General features: G+C 40.2%; 1 protein-coding gene and 1 long non-coding RNA gene across 6 annotated transcripts; one reads left to right on the top strand and one right to left on the bottom strand.

The window, feature by feature from the left end:
• The first annotated feature begins 1,667 nt into the window (after positions 1 to 1,667).
• Positions 1,668 to 7,781, top strand: LOC113943057. Of its 2 annotated transcripts, none has more exons than XR_003526181.1 (3): positions 1,668 to 2,266; positions 6,787 to 6,944; positions 7,746 to 7,781. It is a non-coding gene; the product is annotated as an uncharacterized LOC113943057 (long non-coding RNA). The 2 variants fall into 2 exon arrangements; XR_003526180.1 differs by having other exon boundaries at positions 1,668 to 2,342.
• A 2,561-nt stretch (positions 7,782 to 10,342) lies between these two features.
• ANKRA2 (ankyrin repeat family A member 2) lies at positions 10,343 to 18,800 on the bottom strand. 4 transcript variants are annotated; one of them, XM_027634322.1, is made up of 9 exons: positions 18,761 to 18,800; positions 17,671 to 18,059; positions 15,554 to 15,712; positions 14,135 to 14,200; positions 12,645 to 12,742; positions 12,358 to 12,483; positions 11,898 to 11,964; positions 11,728 to 11,808; positions 10,343 to 10,679 (listed from the first exon to the last, which is right to left on the bottom strand). In XM_027634322.1, the coding sequence occupies exons 2-9, from the start codon at positions 17,957 to 17,959 to the stop codon at positions 10,624 to 10,626; spliced, it is 942 nt and encodes a 313-aa protein (XP_027490123.1). In that variant the 5' UTR covers positions 17,960 to 18,059; positions 18,761 to 18,800; the 3' UTR covers positions 10,343 to 10,623. The 4 variants fall into 4 exon arrangements, with proteins under 4 accessions (XP_027490123.1, XP_027490124.1, XP_027490125.1 ...); XM_027634323.1 differs by having other exon boundaries at positions 18,712 to 18,763; XM_027634324.1 differs by lacking the exon at positions 18,761 to 18,800 and adding an exon at positions 18,694 to 18,712.
• Between the last annotated feature and the right edge of the window lies 1 nt (position 18,801).

Here is an 18,801-nt window from a genome sequence, read left to right as displayed (position 1 = left end):
GCTTAGATGTGACCTTGTACACGTATACACTGGTGTTGAGGCTGACCTCTGTCAGGAACTGTAGTCTAGATGGATTGTAATTCTGCTTTAGTGTGTCATTCAGCCCTTGCATTTGTAGAACAGACCCTTTGCTCCCATTATATTTGTTCCTCATATTTTAGCATTGTCCTATTTTAATAATTTGTACCTTGAAAATTAGGTGATTATTTCAAAACATGGAGTTGTTTTTACTTTCCATTTTTCAATTATGTCCCACATTGATAGCAGTCTGGTTTCATCGGGAAATACAGTATATTTGACCAACTATGTCAGCAGGCTGTAACTGAAATTTCAAGGGGGATGCAAGAGTTCAAGGATGCACCAGTATATTTTTCTTATAGGCTGTGGACCTTCTTGAAACCTTTGCATTTTATGGGAACAGAAAACCATAACACTTCTAAACAAAAGCATTTTTGGAGACAATGGCAGTGTTGTTACACCTGTGATCTTACCCTGTATTTGGGATAGACATGATACCACAGGTACAGAGTAGATAAGCAAGCTGGTTTTGCTATGCGTTTTCAGAAACAACTGCTGTGTGTTGAGTTGTATAGGTTGTAACATTTAAGACAGTCTAGATGTAACCTAATGGCTACAAAGGGAGGGTTCTGGGATTTATAGGGTTTAGGTAAAACTTGCCCATATTTCCATGGTTCTAGAAGCCTGAGTAAGTTCTGGCACATCAGGTTTCCCTGCAGATCGCATGTCATTCAGTGTCCTCTAGCTGACAACAACACACAAAGGTTGAGTCCAGCCTATGGTAGGTCCTCCTAAAATGCTTGCAAGTGATATATACTAGAATTTGTGTGAAAATGATCCTGTCCTGTAAGCTCTAATTTCTATTTATGAAATAGAAATGCTGATGTACTAGAAAATTTTGTAGGCTGTGAAAAGCATGTGATGGTGCTGTATTTGCTATGCTTTGATTTCAGTGCTAAAAAAAGAGCATGTACAGTTGATTTGCATAATGAATCAAAACAATATCTCCCACAATGCAGGTCAGGATTTTTTTTCAGAGGATTATTTGGGGATTACTTAGGTTTATTCTTGCAGTAAAAGGATGAGCTATACAGTGCAGTCCCACAGCTGTAATCCACCTTGTTGCTGTGTCCAGTTCCCTTTCTGATGGGCTCTGCAACTTTCCCTGCTGATTTTTGCGTACATGGTTGGCCTCATGACTGCTCATCTGCTGAAGACTGACTGACGTGCTTTACAGTCCTATATGCCTGGAGAGTTGCTAGCTTAATTTGGTGACAAATAACCCTCAACAGAAAGATCTATTCAGACGTCATTCCTAGGACTAACCCCTAACAATATCTTTGATCTTGAAAGTTCCAAGTGACTGGATTCCTAATTCACCCAGATATACATTCATTGCCAGATGGAGCAGTGTACTTCCTGAAAGCATTATGTGCTGCACAGCAGGAGGTGCATGCAAGCGGAACTGCTATAACAATACTAATGATGATCATTCTAGTGATGGGCAGTGTCTGCACTCCAGTGATTTATACTGTTGTTGTAGAGGAAAAAAGTCTAGTCCACAGTATTCAGGAAAAACTCTGCTGGAATGTCCCTAACAATCAGCTTACTAGTGAAAAATGCAGAACATATTTGAGTCTATCATCCCAGTTAATAGTCTTTTTTTTTTTTTTTCTATCCCATATTCTTTCCAGTTTCTTGAGAATATGGAGTTGCATCTGGTTGATGCTAGGGGTGGGCTAGAGCTGTGAATATGAACTGCTTAGGCAAAACAAGTTACCTTGAATTCAGATAAACTTCCATGTTTGCTCTGTTTCTGACATTTTTTGTTCCAACTAGTGTTATAAAACAGTTGTGTAAAATAAGTACTAGTTCTGGCTTTAGTTACAGCTGTCTTTTCAGGCTGAGAGCTAAGCAGCATCATCAGGGTTTAGAGAAGCAAGCTTCAAGATTGCTTAAAGATAGATTGTAGGACCAAGATACAGGGAAGTTGCTTTGGAAATGCAAAACTGGTGCATGCCATAAGTAGAAGTTTGTCTCATATTGTTTCTCAGCTGAGTAAGTGGCTGATTTTCATCTTGGAGTTGTGTAACATTATTTCTGCAGCAATACCATTGGGATACCAACTGCTGAATTTTCTTGGGAAAAAAAGAGTGCCATGGGGCCCTTCCATCATGGTAATGGGACAGAGTTTATCTCTGGTACCAGAGTGGGGAGCTGTGGTCACCTTGCCTGGATCATGCAAAAGGTGAAGAGCAGAGGCCCATCTTCCATCACTTGGCTCCCTGCTGTGGGCACCTGCTCCCTGTGTGGCATAAGGAGGTGTAAGATACTGATTTTCTTTTTTTTTTTTTTTTTTTTTTTTTTAATACCAAGGAAAAACCCACAGGAGGGCTGAAGGGAGATTAGGCTCTACCCTGGGAAGGTCTGGCAGGAGGTTGCTGCTTTCTGTAACTGTCTCAGAAATACAAGTGGGGAATTCAAAGTACAAGACAGATGAACAAAGAAGGCAACAGAGTGGAACTAGTAACAGCCTCAGGGAAAACCAGAGCAGACAGGGAAGAGTGTTACAAAGTGCTCATCAAATTTACATGCAAATAGTAATGCTAACATTGTACATGATTAACCAGAATCCCCTGCAAAGTCAAACAGGAATGAATAAGACAAAGACTTTGTGCAGCTCTGAAGCATTTGGCTGTTACTGCTACATGAAACTGCTGGCAACCTGCTTTGTGAGCGGAGTTCATGGCATCTGTGATTACATGCTGCACGTTGAATTTGGCAAAAATAATGTAGTTAATCAGGAAAAGCAACTTGTTTACTAACACTCTGAAAGACAGTATACTGTCATTGAAGTTCAAATGTAAAAGATTAACATTACTGTAAGAAATTAGATTGGCAAGAGCTTTTGGTAAAATGTTTGGAGAGAATCAGTTGGAATTAAGATGTTGACTGCAGAATTTTCAAACTCCTGGTCTTGTGGCAAGGAAACACTGGCTGCCTTTGGACTCATGGGTGTGGTTCAAAAGGTAAGTCCTAATATCTCCTCACTGCCATCAAAGGCTACAGAAATCCTTCACTAAAGCAAAATCAGCAGACTGACATTTCAAAACACCAGTGCTGAATCAGGGGCTTTACAAATTTTATCACTGTAAACAAAGAAAAGTGAATGCTGAGAAGTATTTACACCAAGAGAAACAAACAATCAGTGTTGTGCATCAGAGGAACACAAAGTATGTGGAGTGAAGCATGCTGTTAGTATTGCATAATCAACAGCTGTCTCTGCTCTTTTGACAGGGATTTTTTTCCTGTGAGTAAAGCTGCTTCTTCGCATAGATTTTTTTTTTCCCCCTTCCCAGTTGCTAACTCTTGACTAAGTTTTCCTCAGGGTGTCTGAATCATATCTTATGAAATAGTGCTGGCTGATCCCTGCAGGGCCCTCACAAGAGATACAGAAATCTTCAATTCCATTTTAGCAGCATAATGTTAAACTATACAAAATGGAGGAAACACCTTCTGAAAGATTACCATTTTCACCTTTGTACTCACTCTTGTGGCAGGCGTGGTGATGACTATCTGACAATTGCTTGAATTTCTACAACAAAAAGATGAAAGAAATTTTGCATTTTGTTTTCTTAATCTAGAATTCCTCTATTCCAGTGTGTTTGCATATAATTAATAAATGTATTTTCTAGGGTATGTTTTCAGGCAATAGTTAAGAAGTTTTATTTCTTATATATTAACTCATTATTGCTGACTGAAATTCAAGACAAAATACAAAGCAGATATTGAAGGTTTATTTAGAACAAGTACTTTCCTGTAACACAAATAATTCAGAAAAAGGAAATTTTGTTCCTTATGCAAACTTATGTAGCTTGTCTATATATGAGATGTCTTTAAGAAGAAATGGTTCAGGTTATGGTATTTCAAGAAAAGGCAATTTGCATTTTATTTGCATTGCTTTTCAACAAACATGGCAGTTCAGCATTTGTTTTTAGAATGATTAAATCTCAGTATTTTTAATATGCAACTTTATGGTAATTGCCACTTCATGTTACTTTAAAATTACTTACAAGAAGATGTATTTTTCTGGATTTTGGTTATGAAACATTTTCCCTGTTGCTTCCAAGGCATGCCAGATTTGCTATTTCTTTCATCTGATTTAATCATACAGTAAAAGTGGTGTAAATGCTACATAAGAATACAGGTGTCAAAGCCTAGGAGACACATAATACTCAATGCAGCAAGGATTTCACCAACACCTGCAAGGCCAGTTACATTTTTTAGCTTCATCTTCCTTAAGGTTTATTCCATTTCAGATTTCAGCTTCATGAAAGAAATGGATCTCTGGACTGGCTCTCACACAGCCTTGCAGAGGTTACCTGATGTAAACTTTCTGTGCACCACAGATATATCAGTACAGAGTCAGAGAGAAATTTAGCCAGAAATTCAGGTTTAATCCATGTAGGTTTGGGTTTTTTTTCCCACATTTTCCTCTATTATATATTCAATCACTCTGTTATTTCAAAGTTAACATTTTTAATTCATTATTTCTGTGGCTCTCACTCAGAGAACCTGGCTGGATTGTTCTCCAGCCTTCCAGTATCTTTGGTCAGGATCACAGTGCATGTACTTTAAATGGTATTAATTTCTTTTGAGTATGGAATGCTTTTCAAATACAAAAACAAGCAAGGCAGAGACACTATAATAGGAATATAGTAAATTACTTGGGTTCAGTTATCTATTATGAACTCTTAAGTGAGAGCAAACTGGAGACTGGGCTCACCATCCATGGACTGGGGAAGAACGCAGGGATTCAGGGTGTATGGTTGTCAGTAGATTCCAGACCTCTAGTGGACACAATGGAGAAATGCTCATGGAAACGTGAATACTGCATGGGGAAACCCTATGTACTGTTGGGCAAAAGCTGCTGAAAAGTCTCTTTCAAAGGCTTATCTATTATTTGTGCAAAACTGCACAAATATCATGTCCCATCATTCACTGTAGCTTTAAGTGTAGGGGTTCCAGAAAATCCGTTAACATTACCTGATTTTTTTCAATTAATTTCAAAATCCTAATTGCTGTTTTAACTAAACAACTATAGTGAGACATTCCTGAAACTGGAGGACAAGAAGCTGGAGGACAGCCTTGCAGAAAGAGATCTGAGGTTTTGGGCTGGGGGCAAGTTGAATATGAGTCAGCAGTGCCCTGGCAGCCAGGAGGGCCAACCGTGTTGCGGGGTGGGGAGCATCAGGCAGCCGGTCAAGGGAGGGGATTGTCCCGCTCTGCTCTGCACTGGGGCAGCTTCACCTTAAATATCGTGTGCAGTTTTGGGCAGCACAAAATAAGAAAGATATTGAGCTCTTAGAGAGTGTCCAAAGGAGGGCAACGAAGATGGTGAAGGGCCTTGAGGGGAAGCTGTATGAGGAGCAGCTGAGGGCACTTGCTCTGTTCAGCCTGGAGGAGACTGCGGTTACCTTATGGCAGCCTACAGCTTCCTCATGAGAGGAAATAGAGGGGCAGGCACTGGTCCCTCTGGTCACCAGTCATAGGACATAAGGACATGGAATGAAAGTGCATCAGTGAAAGTTTAGACTGGACATTTGGGAAAGGCTCTTTGCTGAGAGCCTGGAACAGGCTCCCCAGGAAAGTAGTATCCAAGCCTGTCAAGTTCAGGGAGCATCTGGATGATGCTTAGTCATATGGTTTAATTTGAAGTAGTCATAGAATATCTCAAGTTGGAAGGGACCCATAAAGATCATCCTGCAAGGAGCAGCGAGTGTGACTCAGTGATCCTTATGGGTCCCTTAATCATATTGTGTGATCCAAAGGACTACACTGTGGATGAAGAAGCCTGGAATGCAGTAGACCGTGGCTTCTCTTCCTATACAGCTGATGCCTCCTTTCAGCCACTGCATGAAAGATATTTAGGAGCTAAGAATTTCTGTACTTGCAATTACGCTTTCTTATACCAAGGAAATTTCTACCTAGGATACCAGTGGTGTTGTCACTTTGCTGCCTTGGACTCCAGCTCATACTGAAGTGTTGCATGTTGGGCACAGCGACACTCAGTGGAGGTGTGACTTTGTTCAGGCCATGGAGACTGTCAGTCTCCACTCTCCACTGGACTTATGCACTGGCCATATAAGACTGACTATTAAAGGGTGAGCGAGCCTTGCTGACCACCCCCTGGCTCTCCAGTTCACAAATTGTTTCATGGATGGGGGTCACAGAGCCCTGGTTGGTGCAGTACTGCTGATGGGGCACTGATATGGTAGAGATCAGTACCTGTTGTTCTTCCACCCTCAGCAGTCCCACAGCAGAAGGGTCCTCTGAGAGACCAGACAAGGTATTCAGCTGTCTAATTTTCTCTGTCTCCACAGCAGCTATCTCAAAAGCCCAGCAATGCCCTTTTGGGTCCTTGAAATACCCTCTCCTGAAGTAATCTTTGCCAAAGATGCATGGGGCCTCTGGGCCAGTCACAATGGGATGTTCTTGCCATTCACTCCCAGTCAAGCTCACTTGAGCTTCCAGTACAGTCAGCTGTTGGGATCCCCCTGTCACCCCAGAAATAGAGATGGATTCTGCCCCTGCATATCTTGATGGCATCAGGCATCTTGATGGCCTTATACCCTTGTGGGTCTGATGTGCCAAGTCACTGGAGCCCCACGGTCCAATAGATCCAACTGTCCCTTTCCAGTACCTGGCTGGAGGCATGGCCTCTCTAGTTCTGGTTTATAGTACTTGTTGCTCACTTCTTGTAAATAGGAACTGGATGTTCTTTAAAGAGGACCAGAAATAACATCAGCCCTTCTATTCCATCAGAGGACTTGCCCACTGGAAACTGGAGCAGCATTTATCCTTGAAGAATTTCCTGCAGTAGTTGTTCTTCCTCTCAACTCATGTACCCATCTGCTGGGACAGAGGTGGGTTTTCCATCCCCCTTCCTCATGTCCTCTCCTTGGTCATGCAGATAAAAACACAGGTTACCTTGTGGTGTGTACCCACTCTCTCAAACAGGGGGGTGCTTGCTCCCAGTAGCAGAAACTCTGGTCCATACCGGTGGGGCATGGGATGTTTCCTCTCGTTTGTGCAAGTCTTTCAAATCTGTCCATTCTTGGACAGTCTTTCTACAGACAAGGTACAGATTGGTAGGGAGGAAAAAGGATGATCTTCATATTGCTGGAGTCAGGTAGTCACTGGAGCACTGTTTTTCTCCTTCTTTCACTGATATTGTGAAAGACAGAAATGTTAATGGTTAATGACTCAAAACAATCAGCCATTTGTGGAGGTGGCAGGGTGCTTTGCTGGGCCTGGGTTTGCAGCTCCCTGCCGAGGGGGAGAGGAGAATTTTGGGTGTGTAGTGGTGAAACCTCTGATGCAGAGGGCATGAGCAGCAGAGGATAATGATGACAAATCAACCTTTGTTTAGCAAGAAACAACATTTTAAGTCAGATAAGAGAAGAGGCTGATCCTTCAAGGTGGGATGGTGCTTTTCATCATGCCAGCGTCCTCCCTTCTACAACTGGCTCTGTTGTAAAACTCTCCCCCAGGGGAGATATTGGGGCATTCATATATGGGCCTGAAGGTATTCATCCCTTGTGATAGGGCATAATTGGCTCAAATACACTGACATGAGAGGCAGCTGTCATGTTTTAGAAGGTGTCATAAACCATCAAAGACCCCTAAAGCACCCCCAGACTCATTTCTGGATCTTTCTACCACAGGACCACACATGATCTACACTGCTGAATCAGAGTGTAGATTCAGCAGTAAAGCAGTAAAGCAGTAAAGCTCCACCCCCAGGGGAGTTACCAGGGCATTCCCAAGTAAACCTAAAGGTATATCAACCTGTTGAACTCTGTATTTTGTGGGCTTTCTCCCATCCATGATGGATCAAGACTGCAACCATCACTTTGACCAACGGACATTGAAATAGCAACAATCAAGTCTTGTCACTGGATCCACGGGTGGTGATATCTTTCTACTCTTATCCTTCCTTTCTTTTCCTTATATTTTCTTAAGTGATATTTTTATGCTTTTATATTATTATATTACTTTAGATAATAATAACTAAAAGGGCTACATACCTGCTCTCCATTGCAACCAGACTGTTCTAAAATAAACCCTACATACATATATATACCTACATATTTATAAACACTGGTCATTCAGTGTCTTTTCACTCTAATCTGCCCAAAGGGATCTATTAACTTGAATTATCCTTGTCCTCAGGGGTGGGTTGTAACAGACATGAATGCAAATAAATTGGTGTATGACAATGGTGTGCTCCATACAAACTTCCACCACATGGATTGTGTACACCTCTGCTCATTATTTGAATCTCTGTAGCTTACCACCAGCACAGCTGATTCTCTCAGGACTGGATACCTTGTACTGGATACCTTTCTTCATAGTCTTCCACTTGCTTGGGTGCACTATTAGACCATTCTTGAGAAAATAACTTTCCCTCCTGCTTGACAGACAGGAGTTGCCTCCAGAGGCTGAGAGATTCCTCTTCCCAATCCTCTTTTAATTCCCACATCCCAGGACAGGGATCCCAGTTTCTTGGCTTCACTACCATCTAGTGTCATATCGTGGGCTGCAATATCCCAGCATTGGAGCAGCCAGGTCACCAGGGCCTCACCCAACTGGTGACTGAAATATTTTTGCATACCTTACAGCTCACCCAGGGATAGGGATCGGACAGAAATCTCTAGCCCTGGCTCTTCCTCCTGTCATGAGGGCCCTGCTTCCTCTTCATCCCTCACTTTGTGAACTGATTTGGTCTTGGATTTCTTCTGTATAGGTGGGACTGCTACCAGCATGAGTTGTTCCTGTGATTCAGCTGAAGTTTGAGTGGCTACAGTGCCTATTGTTCTGCTTTTCCTCCTCCTCCCCCTGAGGATGCCATGTAGTGACCATCGGTGTCTGATAAATAGTAGCCAGGGCCCAGCACATTGCATAACTTTGTGCCTCTTTCAAGTTGCCGCAACATTTTTCCTTCACATATTCTACCACTTTATCAGGGTCCTGTAATTGCTCAGGGGGGAACTTCCAAACCGTTAGAGCAGAGTAATCCTTCAAAAGTTGGCCATTTTATCCCCATGTCACTCATGACTCATTGCAGATCTCTGAATGACCTTCCTAGAAATCTCTACCTTGATTCTAAACATGGTGTGGACTGCACTGAGGAGACCTGGCAGACTTAGCAACAAAACCATGCTTTCCTCAATATCCAGAGGCAATTCACAATTCTCAAAAGCTGTTGTAACAGGCTTGACGTAGAAAAAGGGGGTGAAAAGCTGGGGAAAATCATTCTTCCCTGTTCCACCCACAGACTGGGTACAATTACTAATGGGCTCCCATAGGCAGCACCCAAGGTAAGGATAGGAGAGCAGCACTGGATACATATCCCAAATGACCCTCACTGCCCTTGATGTTATCGTGCCATAAACTGATATCCCACAGTACATTAACAAAGCAATCCTGATCCCTCTTCCTACTCTAAAATATATCATCATGAGGGGCACAAATGAGAATATATACAGGGTTAGGTACCTCAGCCACACGAACAGACTAAGGAACATTGTGACCAGTGTCTCTGCACCCAATAAAACAAACGCTTAAATCAATTTTATTTCCAATCTGCTCTGGCCAGATCTGTTGTTTTCTCAACCCTTTGTGCCAAACTGGGTGCCAAATAAGGATGTCCTGGTTTAGGAAGGGTAGTCCCCAATGTAGTGCTCCTGATGAGACCCTCCAAACCATGCTGCTGCTTGCTCGCTCCCCCACCCCCTCTCCTCTCCCTCCAAGGCCAGATGGAAAGGGGAATTGGAGACACAAAAGGTAAAGATCACAGGTTGAGAAAAAAAGCAATTTACTAGAAACAGCAATGAGATACGAAAACAAACAGTAACAGCAACAATATTAATAACAAAAGTATACAAAAAAAAGTACACGCAAAAATGCTCACGATGGAGCTTGACCCAACTCCACCACAGCCACACCACCCCAAGTAAAAGGAACCCTTTCTCTCTGAAAGAGACTCCCCTGCACCCCTGGTAATGACAAAGGGTCCCAGCCATGCCCCCTCCTGCCTACTGGAAAAATAACGTGTCCTGGCCAGAGGCAGGACAAATATGAACTGAGAATATCACAAACTATCACACACACTAGTTAGTATTAATAACAATAAAGACATCTATCTTCTGTGGTGATATACCTCAATACCTAAACACATTTCTTCATGTGAATACGTATCAATGATGTGACGAAGTAGGATACTTGGCACAGTGTCACCCACTGCATTCAGTGTAAACATTTAGATGGTCAAAACTGGATTTATTTACAAATATTTTCATGCATGACAACTGACTTTTTCTTCTAAAATTATATAAAATATATTTAAGAAAAGGATGAAATTACATATTTGCATGAATAACAATGAAAGAAGAGGAAGAATACTAAATAGCTTAACTAAAATCAGCAAATAGTTGAACTGAGGTAAAGTTACAAAAAAACCAACCTTTGTCACCGATTACAAGGCTAAAAAGCAGTTCAAATCTCCAAGCCAAGAACTGACACCCGAAGAAGAGCCAACCCTTATTCCTTGATATTTTGAAGTAGCCTTAATAAATGAGACTCAATAACCTGTTGAACTAAAGCAGAGAAAAAAGATGAGGTTAATCAGTGTTCATTTTTCAGGGTTGTACTGTTTTTTCTGCCAGATGCCTGCTTGTCCTGTATAATGATTTATTAAAAACCAGACAGGAATAATTTACTCTGTGAAGAGGGTTTGCATCCCTTCAGAAAATAAAAGCCTTATATAATGCAAACACAATACATCCAGGAAGGCAGATGATGGGGTTTGGGGGTCCTCATCTGTTCTGTGGTTTGAATAGGTTGATAGCATATGGAAAGCAAATTTTTAGCCTACAAATGGAAAGTAGGGAAAAAAATTATTAGGAATGTCTTCTGTGGAACATTCTGAGATTGAGCTTTTGAAGCAGTCCTATATCTAGACATCTGTGAAGTTACTGGCTCATTCATAAGCACAGGGCTCTGCTTGGAGAAGCAGCACATCCAGTGCTGGGAGTATTTTTTGGTTCAGTTCATTTCTGTGATGGCAGACATTTCACAGCTTTCAAAATGAAGACAGCATGAGGAAAAAAACCAATGAAGAGTCCCTTCTTTGCTTCTGTTTTCCATAACCAAGTGAGGTAGTATATTCACTACTGATCCTATTACTGTGTGCCTCCAAGACAAACTAGAGATAGAGCTGGTCTGACAGAGGAAGAAGGTTTTGCAAACTACATCATTACATGCCAGTCAACCAGAGTGAGGGGTTCAGGACAGCTGCAGGCCTCTTACAATTGTCCAGTGCAACACACTGCTTTTACAGGGATGGGGGAGCAGCTCGGCTCCCCTTGTCTAAATCATGGCTGCATCAGCCCTAAACACCGATATTTGTGCCCACTGATGCAGATCCAGGTCAGTGACATTTTCTTACTAGGTACCTGGCTTTCTGAAAAAGGGATGGAAGCCCCTACCCATTTTGGCCTGATTCATTTAGGTGTATTAAGACTTGTAGGACAGGTAACATGTTGAATGCTGCAAAACCTCTACCAGGCCATTACAGCAGCTACGTATACAAGGAGCTGTAAAAACTAAAATTTTTTTAGAAGAGTTTACATTTGCAATACTCACCACTCCGATAGCCCAAGGCTACAGCCAAATCCATGGAATTATAGCCAGCATCTGTTTCGATAGTTGGATCAGCACCATTTTCTATGTAAAATAGGAACAGACTTGTATTTCTGACAATGACAACTGATAGTACATTATTATTGGTAATTCTGTTTGGACAGTCTGCTTACCAAGGAGAATTTTTACACATTTCACATGGTTCCCATGTACTGCATATAGTAAGGGCGTGCCTCCATTCTGCAAAAGCAGAGAAATGCCTTAAGACACTTAGTGATTAAACAGTCTGTGATTTTAATTCCCTAACACACCAATATGCTTCTATGTATCAGTAAAAGACTTCATAGATTTTATGAAAATGAGGTTGTTTTGGATCTTCACAACTTCCATCTTTTTTTGTCTATTTTTTAAACTTTAAGCTCACACTTCTACAAGGAGCCAGCATTAATCTCATTCTCTTTCTCCCTAGAGGTCAGAACTAGCAGAACCAACTTCTCTTATCCTATGCAAGTTTTGAAACTCTCAAATATTTCAGAAGAAGTAGAACAATTTTTAAATCCGAGCCAGTGCTATGTCCTGCTTCAGTTTTCTGAACAAAGCACCCTCTGACATAAATTTAAACTAGAGTCTTACCCAGTCATACTCATTGACATCAACTCCACAGTCAAGCAGCATTTTGACAATATCTGTGTACCCTTTACTGCAGGCCAGTGAGAGGGCACTTTCTCGCCCCTTCCCCAGGATCTGAGGATCTGCACCCTGAAATAAAAGTATCAATTTAAAAACAAGAAGCAAATTTGAGGTTTTACATAGAACTTAAATTTAAACCATTTAACTCTATAGCAGCATTGACAAACTTAAGAAGGCAAAATGAACTAATGAGTAAATAAATTTAAAATGTAGTGTGGTTTTTTCCTTACATTCTGGAGGAGAAATTCCACTACTGCTATCTGCCCATGAGCTGCAGCCCACATCAGAGGGGTAAATCCTTCTTCATCCTTATGATTGATTAAATTTTCTGTTTAAAGAAAAATATATAACTTAGTAATCCCTTTCACTAATGCACTGTGTGAGCTGGTGAAATGTATTGATGTATCCATGGTGAATACCATATATTCACCAGGCACCAGTGTGGCCTAAAAGTCATTCTCATCTCAACTTTAAAAACAAAATTCTCTCCCATTGGTGGTGGAAATATCTTTGTCCAAGAAAAAAAAACACATCCAACTGACCCCAGTAAAATTTAAACTTTTAGTTTAATAGTTTAAAATTTAAGTTTTTAAACTTTATAAACTCTGTTTTTATTTAGAAATGTTACAAGTTGTTTGTAATCTGGGCTTTATCTTTGGAAAGAAGAGAAAGGATATGTGAAAAATAAAAAGGTACATTCTGTATTATACTGTAGGCAGTGTTTTTTTTCAATACAGTGAGCCACACAATCTTGTAAAGAATGTGCCTATACAACAATATAGATAGAACAACTTCATTCCCTCAAAGTTCATGTAATCAATAAGGTGGTCTGTGAAAATAATTAAGGTCTACATCTAGTGCAGCTAGGAAAAAAAAAAAGCTTTTTTTAACAATTGGCTGACTGAAATAGTTCAGTTGGATTTTTTAAAAAATACCTATACTTTAAAAATCTCATGGTTATCATAGTAACAAAATAAGCATTTTTAATAATTACCAACACTCCAGAATTGATCTGCTTTTCATATACATGGCTCATTACATAGTATATAGACTTAGTGACTCATTACCTCCTATCCAGTAAACATTTCAACGAGGATGCACTGAAAGCATGGCTAATTACTATTAGTACAACAAGAATATACTATTAACTAAATAGTACTAAATTCAATATGTTATCTAGAGTTGAAATTTTGTATACGTGTTGTGAACAACAAATGCCACACTGAAGACTACCACACAACTCAGAATGTGTAGTACTATGATAGTGCAGGTGTCAGCCATGGCTTAAATTAGCAGCACACAGGTCCTTATGCTGATTGATTGAACAGAACTGGAAAACCATCATTAGAAGAAATGTGTTTTAAATTACAACGAAAATCTAAAAATAAAGTAAAATTAATTCCTCTGATAGAACTAAGATTCCTTTCTCATTTCCATGGATTACCTATATAGCTTGAGAGGAGTGAGAGGAAAGGATTTATCTACTACTCCTATTAATGCTAATGTTTTAATTTAAATGCAAATCATAGCACTGAGTGAATAACAGACTGATGCGAAACAACAGTCCATATCTGCAAAGCACAGATATGTCAAATGTCCTTCAATTTGTACCAGAACTGAGGACTTCTTTTTTTAATATAGCTTTAAAGAAGGGTCAAATACAACAGCATATAAATGGCCCAAAGGAAAAAGAAAGGCACTTAATCTCCCTCTGTCTTACCTTGTTCAATACGTGTGGCCAGATATAACATTTCTCCCTGAGCAGCCAGCTGATGGACTGATAAAGCTGCAGAAAAGGAAGCAAAAGCATGTGTTACACACACCAGTTTTCATTCTACTCTAACTGAAGCTGAGTATAACATATCCTTTGGCTTGAGCACTACTGATCTTGGATTTGAGGGGGTAGATAGGTTTCACCTTGTACTCTGAACTGAAATCACTCTCTTAAAAACTGAAGTTTTCAAAGAGTTCTATAGGTTTAGGTAATTTTTTAATCATTGTAGAAGTCTTATTTGAAAACAAAGATACATACTCCCACACTGACTTTTCCCACACTCTTCTCTACTGCTTGGTCAGCAAACCAAGATCACATTAAGACCATTTATCAAATGAAAATAAATGTATTTTGATAAATTAAGGATGTACAATTTAAAAATTACACCTAAGACACTGCATATCATCAGGAGAGCTCTCCTGCTATTCAACGGACAAAACCTCTAGTGTGACTCTCACTCACTACAATGTGGAATAGATCAGACGTTACAAAACTATATACAACCTGACAGAGAAAGGAAAATATTGTGGGATTTTTTTTTAATTCCTTAATATAAGGTACCATGTCTTAAAAGCAGAATAATTCTTAAGAGATTATGAAGAAAAAAAATCTCCAATCCCACAGCAAGCTGCATGGGTTCATGGTTTTCCTAACTGCAACTTGGAGCAGGCCTGAAAGATTCTCAGGAGGGAAAATGTAATAAATCATCCACACTATATAATAATGAAATTAGCTAATGTTACATCAGTTGTAAATGTGACTGTCCTCAGTCACTACATGAAAATTTCAGATAGACGTCATATTTTATTCAGAGCCCTACACTGCAGCTCCAGCTTAATTTTTCCCATGCAAGTGGCTTTTTGAAAAAAAAAAAAAGGCCTATCATTTATAGAGGAAATAATTTACAGATAAAGTAAATTACAGCAAATTAATTTATAAAGAAAATGCTTGAAAATTCAGAAACCCCCCCCCATAAATAATACTACTTTCTTGATTTTCAAGATCCATGACAATCATATTTGCAGTATTCTAATAATCTAATTTTAATAAATTTTACAAGATGCACAAATTCTGAAAACGTGTATGAGGCACATTAACCTACAGCTTAGAAAAAAATTAGAAAAATCTTTACCTATATTATTTAAATCAATAATTAGATTCTTTCTGGAAAGTAAGCTTCAGTCATTAATTCAATACAAAAGGTGGATGACTATTTTGTGGTTGAAACCATGTGATATTAGATAAGACTAATTTAAGTGTTTTCTTCCTGTGTTGAAGTTCATTGCAACACCAAAACCTGGAAAAATCTGTCAAGTATTCAACATACAGTTCACAAAATAATTAGTAAGGCAGAGGGATACTTACAGTTTACAAGCAGAGGTGTTGTAGAGACTTCGTTTCCCCTGTGTTTGTTAGTTAGGGTAGTTGATTGTTTTATTGGTGAGAAATGCTTAGTAGTTGATGGAGTATAAACATGTCTTACTTGGATACCAGGGGAAGGAGAAGTGTGGCTGTTGCATTCGGCTACATTGAACAAAAAAAACCAGACAAGATTTCAGTACTAATAAGAGCATTAAAAGCAAACCATAGATTCTAAGTCAAACTAGAAAGCACCAGTATCACAAGACCTTTAAAATCCATGTTAAGAAAGCTTTTGACATGTGCTTTTTCCACTGTGTATTGTGAAAGTTGAATAAAAGGCTGCATTCATTTCTAGCATAAAACAATGCTGCTACCACACACATTCAGTATGGTATAACGTCACCCAAAGACAAGTTGATCTCTAAATGAGGTAAGCCTTTGTCTAGATTTTTCAACATGCCTGCATTGGATTTATCTGTAGGAGGGCTCCACTCAACCTGTCATATCCTTACGGACACTCCAACGTAATGACATGATGCACTTCTGGTCAGATGTGCAGTCTGGTAACTGCTCAGATCATGCCTCTGCCTGCTCCTAACCAGTCCACTGCCTGGGTGGAGAAGACCTTCACTAACTTTCTTTACCAGGGCTTTTCCCACTCCTGGGTAATATTTTGACAGCATTATGAATGCCTTATGAATACTTATCCAGCAGGAAAAGAGATGTTCCACACTAACATATAAAATGCAACAGCAGGTCACCACTTAGAATTCAGGAAGTCATTCAGTGCTAATGTGTTCCTTCATACTAACTTTCCTTGCTTTCTCTTGGAAGCTAATGGCATTTTACTACAGAATATATTTATATGTTGCCTTGGCTTCTAATTCTCAAAAGTTGCTTTTGGTTTTGAGAAGTAGCTGAGAAGCCAAGAAATTTTTAAGAAGCTAACTGATTAAATATTGGAAAGACATTGAAGGATTAAACTCCGTACTGATTTGACACCAGTGTGAAGCAGTAATAAATGCCTGGAAGCTAATTAACACACACTGAATTAATACCATAGAGAACTTTGTGATCATAAACCTATGCACAAATTCTGAGAAAGAACCAACTAAAAGGAGTAGAGCTTCACAGGATAAAAATTAAATTACATTTTGTTTGCCAATCAAATAGCTACAGCTGACTTCACTAAGCGCCCTACTACAGATTTTGACCTGTGGTCCCTGGATCTGCAGGACTACTTCTAAGACAGCAACCTGCTTATTGCTGACAGATTTACATCTGCTGCTCAGACCTGCAGGTCTGCTGGTGAGCACTTAGGGCCTCCAAATCAAAAAAGTCTGAAAACTACAACGGCTGAACTGCAGCCCAACAATACCAATCAGTGAAACCATCAAAATTCACAATAGGCCTGTGTTTGCATTTGTTTCAGGAAATGGGTGACATTCAACCTCATGAGAAGACACACCATGTCTGAGATATGACAGCAAATGCCAAAAACCCCAGTTGTTAAGAGGAAGTAAATTAAAGACTTAATTTTGTTCTGTATCAATATCCCCAGCTGTGAAAAAGCATGGATCAGTTCTGATGAAGCTGCCCAGCAATGGCTGGATTAGCTGCAGGCATTCAGAATTGGAGCAGCTTTTGCTTTCAAGTGGCATGAAACTGAACTGACAAGCCCATTTCTACGACCACAGGCCTTGTACAGCCACACTGATAAAACAAGCAACCACATGACCTACATTATTTTTTCCTCATACTAGTGAAAAGATAAAACATGCTGCTAAAAGCTACTGAAATTAAAGTGATCGCATAGTGCTTTCAGTAGTGTTTTGTGAAGATCCATACTGTTGTAGGACATGCTACAAATGTTTCCATGATCAGCATCAGTTCTTGTTAACTTGGGCTTTTTGTGCCACTGCTTTTTCAATTTAAAAGAAAAACTGAAATGTGATTTCAAAAATAATCTTGGTGGAAATTAATTTTACATTAATAATCCATTAATCATATAATAAAAAGGGGAATACCACGTATAAGATAGTGGATTTTTTTTAAAGAAAACATAATAGTTTAACAGGATGACACAGTCCACAGAAAACAATTTGTACCATAAATTCAACCTTTAAATAAGACAGATGCAACTTCAAGGTCAGAGTTGACTTGGTCTTGAATATTTTTACTGTCCTCCTCATTCAGAGATTTCACAAATCGTGAGCAGACATTCATATCAAATCTATTGGGCAAAATGAATTTCATCCCCATGGTGACACTCTGAGCTGGTCCTTCCTCTGTGCTGGAGTCTAGCTGATGCTCCACTTTAATGTCTGGCATGGGCGGCAGGCTATAGCTCGTGGTACATTCTTCCACAATTAACTGGGCCCCAACGTCTAAGTTTGTTGACGATGCCATGGCTTCAATCACGTAAAAGTTTCATGCAAAATGTTTCTTCACAGTTTCCAGCTAAGTCCAATTCTGTACAGCCAAGTCCAGTTTTTTGAACAAGCTGCAACTGAACAAACGTAACACAGGTTAAGAACGTTCTGGTGAAACAATGAATAAAAATACACCAAATTTGGCTTAATTTAATTTTATGGCATTTAGTTTTGACAGTCAAAACATTGGTGAAATATCAATCTTGTTGCTGTCACAAGCTACTGACTGAATTCTCCACTGACATTTTATCACGTGGATGTTTAAACCAAATTCCATAATGAAGCCAGTAGAAGTTTCATCTAAGTGATGCTTCAGAATATTTGTCTGGTTGCAACAAAAACCCTCTCACCACAACCAATCTGGTTTATACCAAGCCACGAAAAAGCTCATAAAGATGATTTTATTTCCTAAAAACATCAGACTTGAATGAAAAGCTAAAGTGACTTTAAGCCCCTTTGTGTCTTTTTGCGACCTGCGTAAAATAAACGGCTTCTACTACACACGCAGGAAAAACCCCAAATCCCTTCCACACCGACGGCAGACACCCCGGGACAGCAGGGGCTTGCTCACAGGACCGCGGGAAACCTCCGATCGGGAGGGGATCCGCCGCAGCGCGGGCACGCCTGGAGCCCTCCCTGCGCCCTGGAGGGGGGCGAAGCACCCGCCACCCAGAAACCGCTCCAGCCTGGCAGCCCCACAGATGCCGGTACCTCCAGCACCGCTTCGACCTTCCCGCTACCCCACGTCCCCTCTCCCGCCGGCCCGTCCCGGCCTCACCCGGGCCGCGCTCCCTCGGCCGCCGCGGGCGGGGAAGTGAC

Source organism: Corapipo altera, unplaced genomic scaffold, assembly GCF_003945725.1.
Source record: "Corapipo altera isolate COAL_440 unplaced genomic scaffold, ASM394572v1 61411, whole genome shotgun sequence".
NCBI classification, from domain to species: Eukaryota; Metazoa; Chordata; class Aves; order Passeriformes; family Pipridae; genus Corapipo; species Corapipo altera.
This window is presented reverse-complemented; position numbering and strand designations above follow the sequence as displayed.